Below are 20,941 nucleotides of genomic sequence, written 5' to 3'. Positions count from 1 at the left end.
GGTAATGACGTGATGTTCTTTAAAGGGTACAAACTTTTAGTTATAAGATGAAGGAATTCTGAGGAAGCAATGTACAGCATAGTGACTATAGTTAATAAAACTGCATTATATACTTGACATCTGCTAAAAGCGTAGCCCTTAAGTGTTCTCACACACACACAAGGTAACTCTGTGAGGTGTTGGATGTGTTAATTAACTTGGTTGTGGTGATCACTTTACAACATATATGTATATCAAATCATTGTATTATATACTTTATATATACACATATTTATTTGGCAAAAAATGAAAACTATGAAAGAGAATATGGGGAAATACTTCTACGATTTTGATGTGAAGTGTTTCTAAGCACAGAAGTTAACACAGAAAACAGAGCAAGTGTACAGTTGTGATTGTATACAAATTTTAAACTTCTATAAAGCAATGACCATTAATAAACTATATATTGATATCCTAGAATAAACTATGTTATAGACATAATAGACAAAAGATTATTGTCTATAATATAAAAAGACACCACAAATCAATTTTCAAATGGTCAAAAAGAAACGCAGGGCTTCCCTGGTGGCGCAGTGGTTGAGAGTCCGCCTGCCGATGCAGGGGACACGGGTTCATGCCCCGGTCCGGGAAGATCCCACATGCCGCGGAGCGGCTGGGCCCGTGAGCCATGGCCGCTGAGCCTGCGCGTTCGGAGCCTGTGCTCCGCAACGAGAGAGGCCACAACAGTGAGAGGCCCGCGTACTGCACAAAAAAAAAAAAAAAAGAAAAAAAGAAACACAAATAGCCAACAGACTTATGGAAAGATGTAAAACTTCACTGGCAAAGACTTGTAAGGTGAGTTACTTTTAAAAAAACTATCAGTTAGAAAATGTTATAAGTTTAATAACAGTGGTGTTCATGGAGATGCAGAGAAATGGACACTCTCACCATTATAAGTTCTCAGTATCCATCAAATTATAAAAATTCATACCTTACGGTCTAGCAGTCCCATATCAAATATTTCAAATATTCAATATTTTAAATACTGAAATAAGTGTTCAAATGAATGTGTACAAGGATGTTAATTACTCATAGCACTGGCTGTTATGACAAAAAGGTAAATATAATCTAAATGTCCACTGATGTGGGAATGGCTAATTACATGATAGTCACTCATGATGCTGAACAATAAAACGTGGAGACTACTACAACATACGAGGAAGATCTAGGCAGATGCCCAAGACACGCTGTTACATAAAAGTTACAGAATAATACCATTTAAACAATACATTGGGTTTTCAGAAGTGTTTTCTGGAATGATACATACAAAGCCACTTACAATCAGCACTAATTGAGGAGTACACTGAAGAGAGGGGAACATTTCCTCTTTTCTTGATATACTATTTTTTCTGATTGTATTACTATAAGCATATAGTTGACTCCTGAACAACATGGAGGTGAGGGGCGCAGTTGAAAGTCCGAGTATAAATTATAGTTGGCCCTCCATATACTTGGTCCCTCTGTATCCCAGGATTCAACCAACCACAGATCTAGTAATAGTGTAGTATTTATTATTGGGAAAAAAATCTGCAAATAAGTGGACCCATGCAGTTCAAATCCATGTTGTTCAACAGTCAACTGTATTATTTTTGTGATTTAAAGGCCACTCTGCCCATAGCCATCACTTTCAGGAATGTAATCGCCAAAAAGGACCTCCTAACTTTGAGCGAAGTATCTTCCTTCCACCAATTGGCTCCCTCAAGTCTGTCATCTTCCACATTATACTCTCTCAAATGTTTGAAGACAGCTGCCATGTACCCCTCAATCTTCTATTATTCAATTAAATATCCCAGGTCTTTTCATGCATTCCTTAAGTGAACAGTTTTCAGGGCTCTAAAAACATTCTTTTTAGAATGTCAAGACATGTTCCCCCAGGCTCCATCTGACCAGAACAAAGTAGAGTGGATCTACTAACCCTCTTGATTTGGAAACAATTTCAACAAACAAGATGTTACCATTTCAACCATAAGATTCTAATTAGCTCTTCTGGCTACCATACAAAACTGTTTACTGAAAATATAAGCATGGGGTACAGGGTTCATGGAAACTCTATTCTATCTTCAGAATTTTTTCTGTAAATCTAAAGCTGTCCTAAAATAAATTTTATTAAAAATAATCCATCTAATGAACATATCTACAAATATAAAATGTAATCTGGGTAAAATTTTCCTCAGAAGGAAGTTTTCTTCACAATTCTCATGTCCTATAGCAAAGTGTGATTTGAGTTATATTTTGCTCATATTTATCCCATAATTCTAGTGACTAATAAAACTACAAAGAAATGCAATAAAACAAGCAGTTTTAACAATAATGTAGGAAAAGTTATTTCATGAATATTCAGAAAAACAAGTATGTTTTCTCTGAAAGTTCAAAAAAAAAAGAATCGCCAAAATAAAACTTTAGCTTACTTCTGTTTACTGACTTTAAATTGTAGTGGTATATTAAAATTAAACTAAATCAATTTAAACTTTGAGTTAATTCACAAATATAAACCCTTCAAAATAAGTCCAAATGCATAAAAGAGAGACAGCCATAAGAATAATACATTCGGTCTTTTTTTTTAAGAAGACATCTAAGTTTGGTTCATGTTTCCTGTTGTAATCATAATGCTTAAGTTTAATGTATATTCATTTGAAAAACTGATATTACAGTAAGTTATTTAATAACTGAATATAGTATGGTTTAAAAACAACTATGAAATAATTACCTCAGATAAGTGTTTGCAGATAAGACACGTAAAATATCACGAAAAGCCTGTGAATAGAATCAAATCGATGAAATTTCTAAGGAATTAAGTGATGTTTAAAATGTCCTGATTCATTAACAAAAATACCCCCACTAGAAAGAAGTATTTTTATTGTTAAAATGAGTCCTCAGAAACAGTTTAGTTCCAGCTCTACCTCAGGCAAATAATTTCTTGAAGTTGTAACCTCCTTTTCTATTAAAAAAAAAAGTTTTGGAGTAAATCTTTCAGCTCTAAAATTCTAAGCTTTTTATATGTGGATAACTTCTTACCAGTGTTTAAGTTTATATTTTACTGGGAGGCAGGTGGGTTGTGGAGGATTGGTTTCCACAAAGGAGGCAGCTTCCTCCAGGTACTTTCAGAGACTATTTTATCTTGACCTTCTAAGAGAATTAGGAATTTCTCTCTATCTACACAGTCTATATGCCTGCTTCACTCAAACTCCTGATTATTATAAAATTAGCTATGGCGTATCTGCTTCCCTGATCTACCTCAGCCTGAAGTGACTGCTACAGAAGGCTTAAGAGCACTTATCAAAATGGGACTTCCCTGGTGTACCAGATGATGATGAGAGAGGGAGAAGTGAAGGCAAAAAATGTGGAAGATAACTTTGGCCAAAGAGGTTTTAGCAGCAATTACACACAACTTAAGAAATTTACAGGGAACTTAAAATTTTGCACTCTGCATGATATGTGGCTTATAACCCACAGATAAACAATGAAAAAAATACGTAATAAAATTTCGACTCTAATGTTAAATTAAATCTAAGTTTAGAATTTTTAACTTCTCTCATTGATTCAAGGGCATCTGGCATGGACGAATGTTTCAAATAATGAAAATGAGATTATCAGTCTTTTTGGCAAGCAAAAGCTTATTCAAAGATATAGATAACCGAATATATGCATTTATAGGAGACTAAGATTCAATAGTGTTACAGGAAATCATACTAGACATGCCTTCCTCCTTTCCTTCTCAGAAGTGATTTCACACAAGTGAAAAGTTAAATGAACATCAGAAGTAGCCCTGAGGTGGAAAATAAGCCATAATAGGACAATTAAAGACTGAGGTGTTTATGTGGATGCAGAAAGGAGTTAAGCTTTAATGGCTGCAGGGATGTGTGTGTGTGCATGCGTGCATGCATGCGTGAGTGCGCCTGCTACTGCACGTGCACGGTTTGAGCTGTGGTATGTTTGGGGGCTAGTATGATGTTTATGAGTCTTAGATCTTGTATCTTTATTTTTAAAATAGTTAATAGTAGATCTAGTTATCATTTTCTCCTGTGCTAGATATCTCCCCTCTGAACAGTTAATTCTTGCATTAGCCCCCCCCCCCAAGTGGAGCCTTGTAAGAATAACACAAATTGCCATGATGGAATAGAGAAATAGGCTAGTGGAGAAAATATACAACTTGAGCTAAGTAGGGCCAAAGCAATGGAAAGCAGCAAACCTGTGTGTAGTTTACCCATTTGTATCTATCCTGACTCTTTCCACATGGTCCCTAGAGAACTGGATCAAGGGTGAAACAACAGAGATGTACAGGGAGATGCCTTTCTCACTCATAAATTATTCATCTTCTATGTGAAAACAAAGGAATGAGAAATGTGGGAACTGGAAATACATAGGGAAGATAGACAATTTGACTTTAAATTTAGAACACTGGCTTCAACAGAACCACACTTCGTATGACAGTAGAGAAATCATGTTATTGCTATCTGCTTAAAAACATAAAATACATACTGACTTAAGGCAGGACAACTTTTAAACAATAAAAACAAAGATGGTTCAAAATTGCTAAAAACTGAGGACCCACTGTCTTTAACCAGACTTTTGGATAAACTACTCCCAGACCAAGAAAATCTTCCAGTGGTATTTTAAACATTATTTCTTCTACTGTGATAACATTTTGGTTTTTTGTGAACACAGTGAACAGTAGAGAATGATATTTTACTGGCTATACAAATTTCTCCTGTTCATGTCTCAAAATGGATCAAGACTTTTTTGAATGTGCTTTATATTTGAAAGATACCAAAGTGGTCATTGTACTTTTCTTTTTTAGTACCTATAACAATTGCAATTATTTAATCATTTGGGAAATTATTTGCTGAATGTTCCCCCCGGCTCAGACTGTGAGTTTCAAGATAGGGCTGGGCTTGTTTTATTTATCTCAGTGTACCTACTTTGTTAACGTAGTTCTTAGAACATGGTAACTGACAAATTTCTTTCGAAAGAATGAGTAAAAATATCTTTTCTAATGTGGCTTTCAGAAAAACACCCACATAATACTAGATAAAGAAAAATCTGAATAAAAAAAGTTTTTTAGGGAAGGAAGAGTTCATCCTAAAAGTAAGACAGAATTCTGAGCTATTAGCATTAATCTAAGTCCTTGTCGTGAACCCAAAAGCAAGTGAAAAAAATTTTAAATACCTTTTTAAAGATAAAATAAGTAATCGCAATAACGATTGGAAGCAACAATGTCTCTGTGTATCTCAGTGGCGTCTGAAATATAGCAAATTATTCAAAATAATTATTTATTAAATTTTACATTAAATGAATAAAAATGTATGTCAACTTGAGTGTCACAATAAGATTTCATAAAGGTAAAAGATATCTTTGTCATTAACAGACTATATATTTATTGAGTTTCATGTTCTAATACAAGAATCAAAAATATAAAATAGTTACACAAATATATCAAATAGTTTTAATGATAAAAACTATTAAAATTAGCTATGGATATTATTTTTTCCTTTCTTTTGGCTTTATCTTTGCTTTATTTATATAATAGTAAGTTTAAAATGCGTGTTTACTGATCCCTGGGCCCTAGATTATCATTTCCTGGGCTGCAAATTCTATTATTTTCATTTGTGAAACTACAGAACTAACAAAGAAGAAAGTTACATTAAGTAATTACTGTAAGTATGAATAAGTAATAAAATAATAGCAGCAGCTAAATAATTCTCATGAATTGTGATAAAGAGTGATTTACCATGTAACAAAATCATATATTTCTTGAAGGCAGGAATCAAGTAATTTTACTCTTCATAGTCCGACTACAAACTGCCTCACAGATAATTAGTGGTCAATAATTGTTTTTGAATAAATGTATGACTGATTGGATAGATAAGAGAATAATAGATGATTAGTAGTATATCTTTCTTGGCAATGTCTTATTTTAAAAGTTTGTAATATTTGGGATATTAAGTGAAAAAAACCTGAATTTTTAAAAAACAAAAACAAGAATTTGGGTTTATATTTCCTGAGTGGTCCTCCAACTGACCCAGATTATTAAAAGTAATTGAACTGTAGTAACAGTAATTGACTATGGGTCATACAGTATGTTAGGCACTTGCCCTGGTAGGGGCCATTGTTTTCTGATTTTACACATAAGAAACCAGGTGAGGAAGGCCATATAATTAGCAAAAGTTACCGTAAAAAAATGATAGAGTAAGTAAATTGGGTGTTTCTGAATAAAACTTTTGAGTTTCAGATTAAAGGGAAAACTTAAGAGCAAGAACCCATCATACCTGTAGAGGAGAAAAAAAGAAACATTCATACCGCTTTTTCCATGAAGTCAAATTCAGGAGCACAGGTGTAAATTAAAGTATCAAAATCTGTATATCTTAAGATTCTGGCTGCAATAAGGTCACTCAGGCCAATCTGGAAGAAAATAAAAACAAATTAAAATTACACAAATAATTATAGTTAATAATAATTGGTTTGATGTAATAGTAACAAAGTCTACAGAGAAGATAAATCCAAGGTACATGGATGACTCTCCAAAAAAACAAAAAATACAGTGAATCACATTATGCGCTGAATTATGAAGAAAATTGAAAACAAACAGAAATAGCAAGAGAAGTGAAAAGGAAAAAGAATTTCAGAAAAAGCAAGCAGAGAAGGTGATAATGTAAAGAATGAGCTAAAATCAACATTTGCTGGGCACAAACCACCATGCAGTTGATCATGAGATTTTATAATCAGATCACTTATCAAGAAAAAACCAATTTCAGTTAACTCCTTTCACCACACATTGTAAATCATGAACAAATTTTCCATGCACTGTCATTTTCACAAAGCCTCATACATTAAGCACAATTTTTGGTGCTTCTTGAATTTTTCAGACATACATTCAAGCCATTAACTATGAGAGTTATTCTTCAAGAGAATTACAACAACTATACATACTCCTTTGATTTAGTTACTTGATCTCAAAGAACTTTAAAATAAACACCACCAACAAAATCCAATGTAGAGCTATTTTCTACTGATTATTTATTATCTACTTTGGTGAGACAATTGTTTTTATACTGCATTCTTAGAAGGCCAGATAAAGAAAAATATTTGGCATGTAAAACATTAACTCAAACTACTTTAAAAGGACATAAATTATTATATATCAACTTTGATGATTATCTATGGTTTTCATTTATTCATGATTCCCCTTATCTACCAGTAGCAAGGATAATTTACAGTTAACTTTATTTTTCTAATTTAGAATAGGCCTGGTGACTAATTACAATTTAACCAAGCCACTTTAGTTTCAAGTCTTTCTCACAACTGTCACACAGAAGTCACTTAAGAATACCAAGGTGTGTGTGTGTGTGTGTGTGTGTGTGTGTGTGTGTGTGTGTGTGTGTGTGTGTGTGTGTGTGTGTCTGTCTGTCTGTCTTAGGATTTGTAAAGAGCTGGGTGACAATGTGGAGCAAGGCAAGAAAGAAAATAACAGACCAACCTAATAAATAACTTAGGAGGCCTAAATAAATTTACCATAAAATGTATACCCCCTACAGAAAAAAAATTTAAGAACAACAAATAAACCTAATAAACCACTCTGCAGATCTAACAATAAATGGCAAATAAATCCTTACATTTTGAAATTTTATTTAACATGAACATGTATGCAGACTCAATTCTCCTGGATAGTGACAGCATTTGACATTTTAAGAGAGTAACTATCTATAATCCCTTGTTAAAGTTGAAGCAATTTCAGCATTAGACAGAGTCCTAATTGGAGAGTACTACATAAGGTAAATTTCAGAGTAGATTATTGTATGATACACTCATCTATCCTCATATCCAAACAGAGAGTGCTGAAAAATCAAAAGTTAAAATCATGCATTGTTTTCTATTCCCAAAACAAACTAGTAAATAGGAACTTTTGCTTTGAAAAGGGCCATTATTTGAGGTATTAGCCTTAAAACAGACAGAAACAACATGCATGAGGGATGTGGTCCATATATTTTCCAGAAGTTGAAAAGACAGAGAAGTTTTATCATTCTCTTTATACAAGAAAAACTTTAAAAATATCAAATCACATCTTAATTTTAATCTATAATTATAAATAAAATTATATTGAGATCTTGACTTCTATATTGCAAAGCTGAGTACAGACTCTTCATATGTTAACATTTACAATGAATTAATAACTTATTAAACAAACTACTTGTATTTTAACCAAAATATAAACAACTACTTAACATATTTTTTTCCTAGAAGGCTAAGTCACCATTCATTGATATACTTTCTTCTTAGTGGGTTGAAAAGATCTGCAGGGTATGAGTACTGACTCTGCCAATAACTAGTTTGGGACCTTGAAGAAGGCACTTAACCTCTATAAAATGAAGAGGTTTCATTTAAAAATAGATGGTTTCAAAGTCTTCATCCAACTAAATATGTATATAAATTCTAATGTTTTAACCAGAAAGTACTTACATGGTCTGAAACACCTAAAATTTTAGATGTCAGAAATTTCAGAATGATTGTCCCACAAAACCAAGCACTTCCTTGAATTATCTAGAAAATAAACAAAATAGATATGTCAGAAGACCAAAAGGCCCTCCTCCTGGAAATTAAACCTCCTATTAATAAGTCTTGAGTGAAAGGGAAATACAAACTCAAAAAAAAATTTTTTTAAATATGGTTATGAAAACTACATATTAGAAACTAAGGGATGCATGTAAAGCAATGATCAGAAGAAAATTCATGGCCTCATAAACTTTTATCAATAAAAATGAGAGTAAAGGAAATAAATGAAAAGCTGGACTCAAATATCTAGATAAAGAACAACAAAATAAACAAAAACACATGAAAGGAAATATTCAAGAGAAGAACAGTCTATTATATTTAGACCTATGTGCATCCATTTTGTTGTCCTTTACTTCTTCTGGATGTTCTAACATTCCCTCTCTCATCATTTACTTCCTGTTTCAAGGATTTCTATTAATCATTATTTAAGGGTTGCTCTGCTAGCAACAAATTCTTAGTTTTCCTTCATCTGAGAATATGTTTTACTTTCCCCTTCATTCCTAAAAGGCACTTTCATTGGATATATAACTTGTGGTTGACAATTCTTTCCAGCACTTGACAAATGTTGTGCCACCTCCTTCTGGCTCCCATAGTTTCAGATGAGAAGTCTGCTGTAAATTCGAATCAGTTTTGCCCTAAAGGTAATGCATCATTTCCCTCTGTCTGCTTTCAAGACTTTTTCTTTGCCTTTCGTTTGCAGAAGTTGAATTATGATGTGTCTTGGCATGGATTTTGTTGGCTTTATCCTACCTAGGATTAACTCAGTTTCTTGACTCTGTCGAGTTACGTCTTTTACCAAATTTGGAGAGTTCTCAGCCATTACTTCTCTTTTTTTTTTTTAACATCTTTATTGGAGTATAATTGCTTTACAATGGTGTGTTAGTTTATGCTTTATAACAAAGTGAATCAGTTATACATATACATATGTCCCCATATCTCTTCCCTCTTGCATCTCCCTCCCTCCCACCCTCCCTATCCCACCCCTCTAGGTGGTCACAAAGCACCAAGCTGATCTCCCTGTGCTATGTGGCTGCTTCCCACTAGCTATCTATTTTACTCCATTACTTCTTCAAATACTTTTTCAGCCCCACTCTTTTTCCTCTCCTGTGGAACTTGCACGATACAAATATTAAATCTTCTGTTATTGTCCCACATTTCCCTAAGCCTCTATCATTTTTTTCCAGTTACTTTTCCTCTGTTGTTTAGATTGGGTAATTTCTATTATTCTATCTTCAAGTACACTGATTGCTTTCTTTGTTATATTCATTCTTCTATGAAGCTCATTCACTGAGTTTTTTATTTCAGTTACAGTATTTTTCAAGTTATTATTTTTTTTAAATTCCCAAGTTATTCCTTTTTTTAAAAAAAATTTTTGATTTCTTTGGTGATATTTTGTTTGCTTCTAGAGTACTTATAATTGCTCACTGAAGTATTTTTATGATGACTGCTTTAAAATTCTTGCCAAATAATCCCAACATCTTACTCATCTGGGTGTTAACATCTCTTTATTGCCTTTTCTCATTCAAGTTGTAATTTTCCTTATCCTTATTACATGATAAATGCTTTTACACATTTAAAAAAAATTTAAATTTCAAAAATATTAGATTTATTCAGATACTATGTATTTTTTTCTCCCTAATATATATAGCATATTTTCAAAAATATGTTTTTTGTTTGTTGCCAAAGAACAGAAATGCAATTAACTTTTGAATATTAATCTTATACCTAGCCATGTTATTGAATTTTTATAATTTCTTATAATTATTTTGTTTTACATGTAAATAATGATATAATAAATTTTGATTTTTCTTTCCATTTCTTTTCTAATCCTGTTATTTACTTTCTTGCTTTTACATGTTTGAACCTTTAATAAAATGTAAAAAAACATATTTATCTTGATCTTCATAAATGGAGTACTCCAAATATCTCTCCTGCAAAACCAATGACTGCTGAAGAATTTTATTGGGTTAAGTAAACTCCCTGCTATTTCTTCTGTGCTAAGAGTTTTTATCATAAATGGGTGTTTAATTTTATGAAATTTATTTTCTGCATCTAATGAGATGATCATAAAGTATTTTTCTCCTTTAATTTGCTAGTGTGACAATTTATATTTATAAATTTTCCAGAAACATCTTTGCATTCGTGGGATGAACCCAATTTGACAAGAATGGATTATCCCTTTTTCCTACAAAAACAGGTGTTTTTGTAAGAAAAAGTGCTATTTCACAAAATAGCTTTGCTATTTCTTTTTGACGGTCTTCCAGAAAAAAGACATAAAAAGCCAGAATGTTTTCTGTGTTGTTCAGATGACTACCATGACTAATTTCTCCCTTTTGCAAGAGATTGATGGTATTAATTATATCAGTTTTAAAACATAAGTATAAGCTGAACATTCAATATATCTTAACTGTTCTCTCCTTAGATTTTTGTTTCTTTGAAATTCTTGACTTGAAAGCTTTTTATTCTTTGCAGTCTAAAACTGAAAATATTTAAGACAATAAAATTTCCTCTGAACACAACTTTGGCAGAATTCCCTAAACATCCACAGATACTGCTCTATTTGTTGTCATTTTTCAGTAATTTGTAATTAAAATTTTGACTTCCTTTTGAGTTAAATTATTAAATAAAAATCTTTAAATTTTCTGTTGATTTCTTGGTTTAATCTTTAAAAAAACAAGCTTTGCCAATTTTCTGAAGAAAAAAAATCAAAATATTAGAAGGGTCATATCATTCAATAACAAGTGTATTTTCACCATAGGGTATGGGAGAATGCTTCCAGCAGTAAGAAACTGGCAACTCATTCCATTTTGTTTGTTTATATTCTGAGTGGCTATCTACCCTCTTATCATTTCCAGTTTTACCATACCAATATATAATATGTAATCACAGAGTTCTTTAATATGGTAGATTTTATTTTTTAGTAGGAGTACATTAAAGACCTAGAGAAAAAGAATGTCATCTGTCTGATACTACGAGAATTAGTCATTGCAGTGCCTACTTAATAAGGTACTTATTTTACTTTGTAACATAACATACAAATATAGAGATAACGTGGGCCATCCATTTGTACATTTGCAAAGAAGTCAAACAAAGATCAGGTAGTGGCTGAGTTGAAATAAAAAGGAACTGGGAGATTGTAGGGAAAATGTTAAAAGGACAAAAATAATAAGAGTCTAAAGTTGGAAGCCAAAGGAAAGATAGATGATGGATAAATGTAGAGAACAGAAAAAGGGAAAGTGGGGACAGAACTACGGACTGAGTTATTTTGAAGAGAAGGTTAGTAAATGTAAAGAAAGAAACTCAAAGCAAATAGAAAAAAAAATTAAAAGCAAGGTAGTAGGGTATATCAGAAGGAAAAGTAAAGAAGAAAGGCCTGAGGGTAGTGCTGAAATAAATGAACTAACTTCTTGAAAATGACTTGTAGATATTGCTAAGGAGTGTTTCTCACCTTATGTAAGTAGCTATTTATAACATTTACTAACTATAAATCATTCATTTTTAAAGCATATTATCTGTATTCAGTTTATAGAAATAAAAAAGGATTTGAAGAAATTGTGTTAAAAATGTTGAACCTTACCCAAAAGTGGAGTTCAGATGCATCCAATCTTTGAATTTTATTTCTCCTTAGAATTATCACCTAAAATGCATATGACATAAAATGACACAATCAAATTAACTTTTTAAAAATTACATTTCAAAAGTTACACAGCCACCCCCTTCCATCTTGGCTATCACCAGACATTTTCCTTCTTAATTGTTGATTTTTCTGAATTTGGACATGGAAAATTTCCTTGGGGTGAAAGCCAAATGCTTTGTGTACCAGAAAGTTGACCCTAGAATCAAGTTAATTCCTTACTGAGTTACTTGGGATGTTTTATGCAGGGCAGTTCCTCTGAGGAGATAGATGGTGTGTGAAAGGTATGTCCATGCAAGCATACATGTAAGTTATCCAGAAAAATTAGTGGTCTAAATTAACATGAAAATCCTTCCTCTCCAAAGCCACAAATATTTTAAAATGTTTAAAAATATATATATATCTAACTGAATTTATAAGAAAGAAAAGGAACTTTCCAGGTGCCAGAGAAAAGAAGGTGATTTTTAAAAAGCAAAACATTAATTAGGAGAGTTTTTAAGGAGTTGGCAGTTTTTAAGGAGGTCTGTAGAACAAGGTTACAACTGTGGGCTTGTATTAAAAGGGAGGGCAGCAGAAGACTTGGGACTATGAAAGGTAAGAAACTGGAATTAAGACTCATGCATACAGCTGGGGTCCTCAAAAACTATATCCTTGGTGCTATCAACTGAATGTTTACATCCCTCCACCGATCCTGTGTTGAAACCCTAAGCTCCAATGTGACACATTTAGAGGTGGAACCCTTTGTGAGGTAATTAGATCATGAGGGTGGGAACCTCATAAATGGGATTAGTGCCTTTCTAAGGACAGACATGAGAGAGATGATCGCTCTCTCCATCATGGGAGGATACAATGAAGATATCTGTCTGCAAATCAAGAAGAAAGCCCTCATCAAGAACTAAATCAGCTGACACCTTGATCTCGGACTTTCCAGCATCTAGAACTGTTAAGAAATAGATTTCCATGTAAGCCACCCATTCTGGTATTTTTGTTATAGCAGCTTGAACTGACAAAAACATGCAGGAACTAGGAATACTCCTCCTACTATCTCTACAAGTTGGTAAGGTATTCGTTTATTCCCAAGTTTGTGTTGGAAAAACAAAAAGCTCCAATGAGAAACAAATCTTAGGCCTGTGTATTACTAAGATTTGGAGAATTTTGCATCATCTAATTGGCCCAAGATGAGCCAGGATTCCTGAAGTTCCAACAATAGGAAAATATAAATGTACCAGATTACACAATGCAAAATTGTTTGTAAATGCAAAATACAAGAAATAAACAAAATGCCCAGACTTAGGAGAATGGTTGAATTATCTATGGAATATGCAGAAGGGAATACTTACTATGAAATTACAAGAAAGAATGAAGATCTCCGTGAACTGATATGGAGTGATATCTATGAAAGGTTGCTAAGTGATACCCAGAATAGGTTGATAAATCAAAATGCAAAAGACTATAGTATGCTACCTTTCATGTAAGTAGGAGGGGGTATAATAAAATATACATGCAATATTTATTAGTGCAAAAAAGAAAACAACTAAATGGGTAAACCAGAAAAATTGAGGAGGAAAATGTAAAATTATCTCTGTTCACAGATGGCATGATCTTATATGTAGAAAACATTAAAGATTCTACATACACCCACACACATAAACTGTTAGAATAAACAAGTTCTGCAAAGTAGCAGGATACAAACTCAACAAAGAAACTATGTTGCATTTCTATACACTAACAATGAACTATCTAAAAAGGAAATTAAGAAAACAATCCCACTTACAATAGTCTCAAAAAGAAAATATTAAGAATAAACATAACCAAAGAGGTGAAAGACCTACACACTGAATACATTGCTGAAAGAAATTAAAGAAGACACAAATGAAAAGATAGTATTTGTCTTTCTCTGACTTATGTCACATAATTATGCCCTCAAGGTCTATCCATTCTGTCACAGATGGTAGGAAAACCTTTAGCTACCATTTCCAGGGCTCTTCATTTGTGTGAGCCAGACTGACATCTAATATTATATTCCTTTCATCTGAAAGACCTCCTTTAATATAAAGGTCATAAAGTCTTTATTTTGCCTGCATTTTTGAAAGACATGTTTGCTGGATATAGAATCATAGATAGTATTTTTAAATATTTTAAAGATGCTTCTTGACTGTTTTGTTGCTTGCACTTTTTTCTTATGAAAAATCTGCTGACATCCTTACTCTTTGTTCTTCTGTATTTAACATGTCTTAATTCTATTGCTACTCCGAAGATTTTCTCTTTATTGCTGATCTTAAACAATTTGATAATATGCTTACTCTAGCTCTATGTTTTTTGTATTTGAGATTTACTGTTATTCTTCATCTCTGAGACTATAATTTTCATCAAATTTGGAAAATTTTTGGTCATTATTTCTTCAAATATTTTTCTACTTCCTCCCAACTCCCCCCATTTAGAAATGTACTTTACTTTTCCTATATGAAATGTGAACTGTAAAGGAGGGATTGGAATATCATCATTTTGCAATCCCTACTGAATTAATGGTTCTGGTACCAAATGCTGATCATAAAAAGAGAGGCACCAGATAAATATGTGACTCCTGACTGAAGAACAATACTATATACTTGCCAAAGGAATTAAATCTGAACACGTCCAGGTTTTAGACCCAAGTATTAATATAAATACAGAAGACAAAAGAAGATGTAAAGCGGCACCATGAGGACTCAGGAGCAAAATCTAGACCACAGAACCCTTCACATGTTCAGTGACCCAGATAAAAAAAAATATCCCGGGGAAAAAAACAGGGAGACATATTGGAAACCTATAGATAATAATAGAAACTTAAGTGATAAAACTATAAAGAAAAGCCTGGAGTGATCACCATAGTCAAGATAGTCACTACTGTTTTAGAGCAGCTCAAGGGAGTTATGATTGAGGCAGCTTACATGGAAGGCTTCTAGAATGGTTAGAAAAGTTCTAGTTTTGACTTGACGGTAGTTTAAGGATGTTTGACAAGTAACAGTCCATTAATCAGTACTTATCAGTACTAGTCAGAACTAAGTACATAAAACATTGGTTTTATGAGGTTTTCTACATCTGTGCTATATTTTAGAATAAAAAATGTTTTCATAGAAAGATGTTGATGAACACACTATTACAAGTCATCTACTTTGTAATACTGAAAAAGTGTGACAAAATGTTGAAAAGAAAGGGCCTATGCCTTTTGGAAGAGATAAAGAGAAGAAATTACTTACTGGGAGGCAAAAAAAAAAAAAAAGGTATGGGGAGAAAAAATGTTAAAAACCTAAATCTCAAAAGATTCAGTCAATGCACCACACATGGAAAAGTGCTATATTTTGGTATTTTTGTAGTAAGTTATCATTTCTGGTCATTGTGGAAAGAGAATATTCTAGGAACATTCCAGTGGAGAACATTCCAGGTTCTGGCTTATGAATATCGAAAGTGTGACTATAAGGTAATAAAACTGATTTACTGAACCACCATTCCAAATACAACTCTAAATGAGTGTTATTCCATGAAAGTAAGTCACATGAAGAAACTACACCCTTATTATAATTATGTTGCCACTGCTCAAAACAGTTTGGAACTCCTCTTTATAAACTATCTTTAGAGATTATTTCCTTATGCGTGCAAGAAAATAGGTCTTATTACTTTGTTGTCACACTATATTTTGATCAAGATCTGTATTACCCAGCCCAATCACCCACCTTATTCACAAGACTTTGGTCATTTCCAAAAATCAAATCCACCCTTAAAAGACAAAGATTTGCCACCACTGAGGACATTCAAAAGAATGTGCCAGAGTCTGTGAAGGCAATTCAGAGGAGTTCCAAAAACGTTTTGGGCAATGGCAGTGTCACTGCAGTAAGTATTTAGCCTACTGAAGTGACTTAGAAGGAAATAACTAATTTTTGTCATAAATTATGGCATATTTTAAAAAGTAAGTCTTATTACCTTATTATTTTAAAAAAATTTTACTTGGGCATTGCCTTAAAAAGGTAAACTTTGCTTATATTATTTTGCAAGGGTTAGATAGACAAAAAGCATTATCTGGGAAAAATTTTTCATGTGGGCAGTAATCCAGAAAGGGCCTTATTTATTCTCTTTAACCTATATTAAATGGGTAAACTTGCTATTTGACAGGTTAAAAAAAAAATCTTCACAAGCTTAACAAACACTTACCAATGTCATCAATAGAGACGAAGAATAATAAGAAGATAAATACATTGGATTTCCAAACATCAATACAAAACAAAGGAGAACCGAAACCTGAAAATTGCAGAAAATAAATACATTTTATAGTTATTAGATAGATAGCATAATGCATACTTTGTCTACAGGGATATACTCATTTCCAATACAAACTTTATTTGCATAAAAAGATTAATAAATAGATCCTGACCAAGTGATAACAGAATTTCAACACACTGATAGGTTCTAATTATTTTCAACACCATAAATATTATATAGCAGAATTTAATTTTTTTTCCCCTATTTTTAACTTGGTACAAAGAAAACAGGAAAAATCTTATTGTTTCTATTAACTCAATAATGGAGGAATATAATAAGAAAGACTTACTTATAACTATTAGTTTTCTAATCTGATTTTTGTTGAACTACTTGAGGATTTTCCTCACTAAGGAAGCTTTATTTTATGTTCTTACCTAAAAGATTTTTATTTTCTTAAGGGATATGTGTTTGGAAACTAATATAAAAAAACAATAATGCAAAAACATAAATTTCACAGAGTGTCAAATTCATGCAAAGTGTTAAAAATCTCAGGTCTCAGGGAGAAAAGGCAGTTACAAAAGTAGTGACAATAATAATTAAAAAAAAATTTTTTTAAGTTTCAGAGAATACAAAACGTCTACAGTCTAGTTGAAACTATAGTTGCTATAATATGGCATTCAGTTATCCTTCTAAATATTAGCAACATCATATGTATTAAATACTACTTGAGAGGAGGTATATAAAACAGTCAGTTCTATTTTATAAACCCTGAGATCTTATTTTAATATATGACTTATAAATATTAAAAATGTTACCAGGTGTACAGCAGAAACTAATAAAACATTGTAAAGCAATTATACTCCAATAAAGATATTCAAAAAACTGTCACCATGTTCATATAGATGATCTTCCGAAATTTTTTTGGCTCAATGTACCCCACAACATACATGGGAAATAATGAGGCTATCTGAAATAAAAATATAAAAAAAGCAGAAGTGAAAAAATGTAGAAAAGCATTTCACTATTCATAAGCAAAGTAAATATAAGAGGAGAGTTATATTTCCAATAATGATTGTCAAAGTAATGTGAACCAACTGAGAACTAGAAGAGCTCTAAAAAATAATAAAAGTACCTGTATGAAAGCCACAGCTTACTAATACAGCAAAAAAAGAATTAGGAAGCTAAGACCAGAGAAAAGCTGGAAATCTACAGAGATGAGCATGACATTTTGGGTCACTTTTCTTCTTCTGCCGATTCTAACAGAAGCAGATGCCTGCTAGCTGAGAGGCAGTTGAGACATTTCCACACACTTAGCTGTCAGGTAACCCCAAGAATGAGATCTCTGCTAAGTCCCCAAGCTTTGGTTTGGGACTTCAAAGGGTTATACTATAAGAGAGAACCAGAAATCAAAGCAGTGCTCCAAAATACTGAAGCCCACTTTTGAATTATCTCATTCTGTGATTGCACGAGGGAGATTAAAGATTGTTAGTCCCTGTGTTTGCCTGCTGGAAACAAATTTAATTTTCTCTGGAAGAACTTAATATCTTAGTCTCAAATTAACTGTACAATTGTTCAGGTACAATGTCTAATACCACATCAAAACTAATCAGATATAGGAGGAGATAAGACATTATCACTAAGACAACAGAAACAGATCTATGAAGAATCTCAATCTAGTTCAGGGGTCAGCAAACTTTTTATGTAAAAAGCCAGATAATAAATATGTTAAGACTTGTAGGCCACGTACAGTCTCAATTGTATACTCTCCTTCTTTTTCTACTATAAAAATGTAAAAACTACTCTTAGCTCACAAACCATGCAAAAACATGTCTGGCATCATCAGACATAGACTTTATGCTTGACATATGCACAGAAATAACAGATAAGATTGAAAATTCCAGGAGGGTACTGAAAGCCATTAAATAAAGAACCGAATTAAAAATATACAACTAAATATTACAATAATCAATAATAAGAAGTCAAAAATGGGTTTAAGCAGGTTGAACACAGCCAAACAAAGAAGTGATAAATTGGAAGATAGGTCAGAAGAAAGTATAAAATGACAAAGGGATGAACAACATATGAAAGAACATAAGAGATGTAGAGCATATAGTATAAAGGTCATACTTTACATCTCAGAAAGGGCTGAGAGAATTAAGTAAAATCTATACTTAAAGACATTATACCTGAGAAGTCCCCAGAATCTATAGAAAAAGAATCAAGCACTGATTCATAAAGTATTAGTAGTCCCCAGCAAGGGATAAATTAAAACAAACAAAACCCAACCATACATAGGCATGTCATAGTAAAAACTGCTTATAACCAAAGGCAAAGAGAAAACTCTTAAAAAGGGTCTGAGACTAACTGACTTTAAGACTTACTACAAAGCTGCAGTAATCAAGACAGCACGGTACTGGAGAAAAAAATAGACAAATTGATCAAAGGGATAAAATAGAGGGTCTAGAAACAGATCCACACAATTATAGGCAACTGAGCTTTGACAACTGCACAAAATGGAGAAATGACAGTCTTTTCAACAAATAGCGCTGGAAGACTTGGACACGCATGCATTAAAAAAAAATAAATCTAGACCTAGATCTTACACCTTTCAAAAAACTGACTCAAGTGTATCTTAGAGCTAAATGTAGAACACAGACTAAAAAACTTCTAAAATATAATATAGGAGAAAATCAAGGTGATCTTATTTGAGGATTAGTTTTTAGCTATGACATCAAAAGCATGATCCATGAAAGAAAAAAACTGATAAACTGAACTTCCTTAAAATTAAAAACCCCAGCTCCACAAAAGACACTATTAAGAAAACTAAAGACAAGCCAGGGACTGTGAGAAAATCTTTGCATAACCCATATCTGATAAAGGTTTGGTAGGTCAAATGTACTAAGAACTCTTAAAACTCATAAATAAGAAAACAAATAACCCAATTTAAAAATGGTCAGAAAGGGCAACCACTGCGTCAAAAAGGGTGGCGCAGTGGTTGAGAGTCCTCCTGCCGATGCAGGGGACACGGGTTCGTGCTCCGGTCCGGGAGGATCCCACATACCGTGGAGTGGCTGGGCCCGTGAGCCATGGCCCAAGAGCCTATGCGTCCAGAGCCTGTGCTCCGCAACGGGAGAGGCCACAACAGTGAGAGGCCCGCGTACCGCAAAAAAAAAGGTCAAAAGATATGAGCAAATAACCTAACCAAAGAAGAGCTACAGAGGGCAAATAAGCACATGTAAAGATGCTAAACCCAATACTACATTAGGAACTGTAAATTAGAACAAGGAGATACTGCTACACACTTAATGGAATGGCTGAAATCCAAAAACCTGACAAAATCGGCAATTTCTTACAAAACTAAACATAGTCTTAACATACAATCCAACAATCACACTCCTAGGTATTTACCCAATTGAGCTGAAATCTTATGCCCACTCAAAACCTTCACATGAATGTTTAGGGAATCACCAAAGACTGGAAGCAGCCATGATGTCCTTTAAGAGTTGAATGGATAAACAAACTGTGGTACATCCAGACAATGGAATATTATTCATCAATAAAAAGAAATGAGCTATCAAGTCATGAAAAGACATGGAGGAACCTAAAATACATATGCCTAAGTGAAAGAAGTCAGTCTGAAAATGTGACACAACCTATGATTCTAACTATATGACATTTTATTTTGGTTGTACTTTATTTCATTAAAAATTGTACAGCTCTGCTGTGAATTACAGTATTAACATTTATTTTAGAGGACTGCATTCACAATAATAATTATGACTGGGCCCAGGAATTCTTTTCTTTGGGCCTTTGAAAAGTCTCATGCAATTTAACATTTAGTGGTAACCAGATTATGAATTTGTTGTATAAGTAAAACAACAATGGATAATTCATTCAAGAATTCCAAAGAGATTTTTATTTCAAGAGGTGCCAGTTGAAGATGGTAATACTTTCAAGTAATAACCAATTTACCTGAATATAGTTTCCCATAACTTTGCTTATAACTTAATTGCTTGGAGCTTAAAGTATAGTGTTCTTAGAAACGATGCTATAAATTCAAAGCCATTCAATGGATACTAGAGGGCCAATGCTATCTCCACCCTAAAGAAACTTATCTGCTGGTGGTGTGGAAAAAAAGGCAAGGACACGAATATCTCTGCAAACTTCATTTCAACACATTATCAAGTGCCTCATAAAGTAAGCTCAGGCAAGGTCATAGAATCTCAGAGTCAAAGAATGCATAAATTGTTATAAGTATATTCTATAGATCAACTACCCAGAATTTGGGAGTTTGGTGCTAATATCTTACTCTCAAACTTCCTGTCATTTTTTCTTCTCCCAGCGTAAATACCTTACTACCTACCTCCTCCCCCAAAATGGATGGGGAAGGCATAAAGTGGTTCCAACTAAAATTCCAGCTAATGGATAATCAGAACTTTACTGGATTTAAGAAATTTGTCCCTTTTATTAAGCTTAGAGTCTCTA

General features: G+C 33.0%; 1 protein-coding gene across 1 annotated transcript in view; it reads right to left on the bottom strand.

The window, feature by feature from the left end:
- DPY19L2 (dpy-19 like 2) overlaps positions 1-20,941 on the bottom strand; it is an 87,127-nt gene that overhangs the window by 26,981 nt on the left and 39,205 nt on the right. Inside the window, exons 10-16 of the mRNA XM_060156028.1 lie at positions 17,346-17,423; positions 16,409-16,495; positions 12,164-12,223; positions 8,494-8,574; positions 6,337-6,438; positions 5,206-5,277; positions 2,747-2,793 (exon numbers count right to left, since the gene is read on the bottom strand). Coding sequence (XP_060012011.1) covers positions 2,747-2,793; positions 5,206-5,277; positions 6,337-6,438; positions 8,494-8,574; positions 12,164-12,223; positions 16,409-16,495; positions 17,346-17,423 — 527 coding nt within the window. The remainder of the gene's footprint in view (positions 1-2,746; positions 2,794-5,205; positions 5,278-6,336; positions 6,439-8,493; positions 8,575-12,163; positions 12,224-16,408; positions 16,496-17,345; positions 17,424-20,941) is intronic.

This window comes from Lagenorhynchus albirostris, chromosome 8 (genome assembly GCF_949774975.1).
Source record: "Lagenorhynchus albirostris chromosome 8, mLagAlb1.1, whole genome shotgun sequence".
Classification (NCBI taxonomy): domain Eukaryota; kingdom Metazoa; phylum Chordata; class Mammalia; order Artiodactyla; family Delphinidae; genus Lagenorhynchus; species Lagenorhynchus albirostris.
This window is presented reverse-complemented; position numbering and strand designations above follow the sequence as displayed.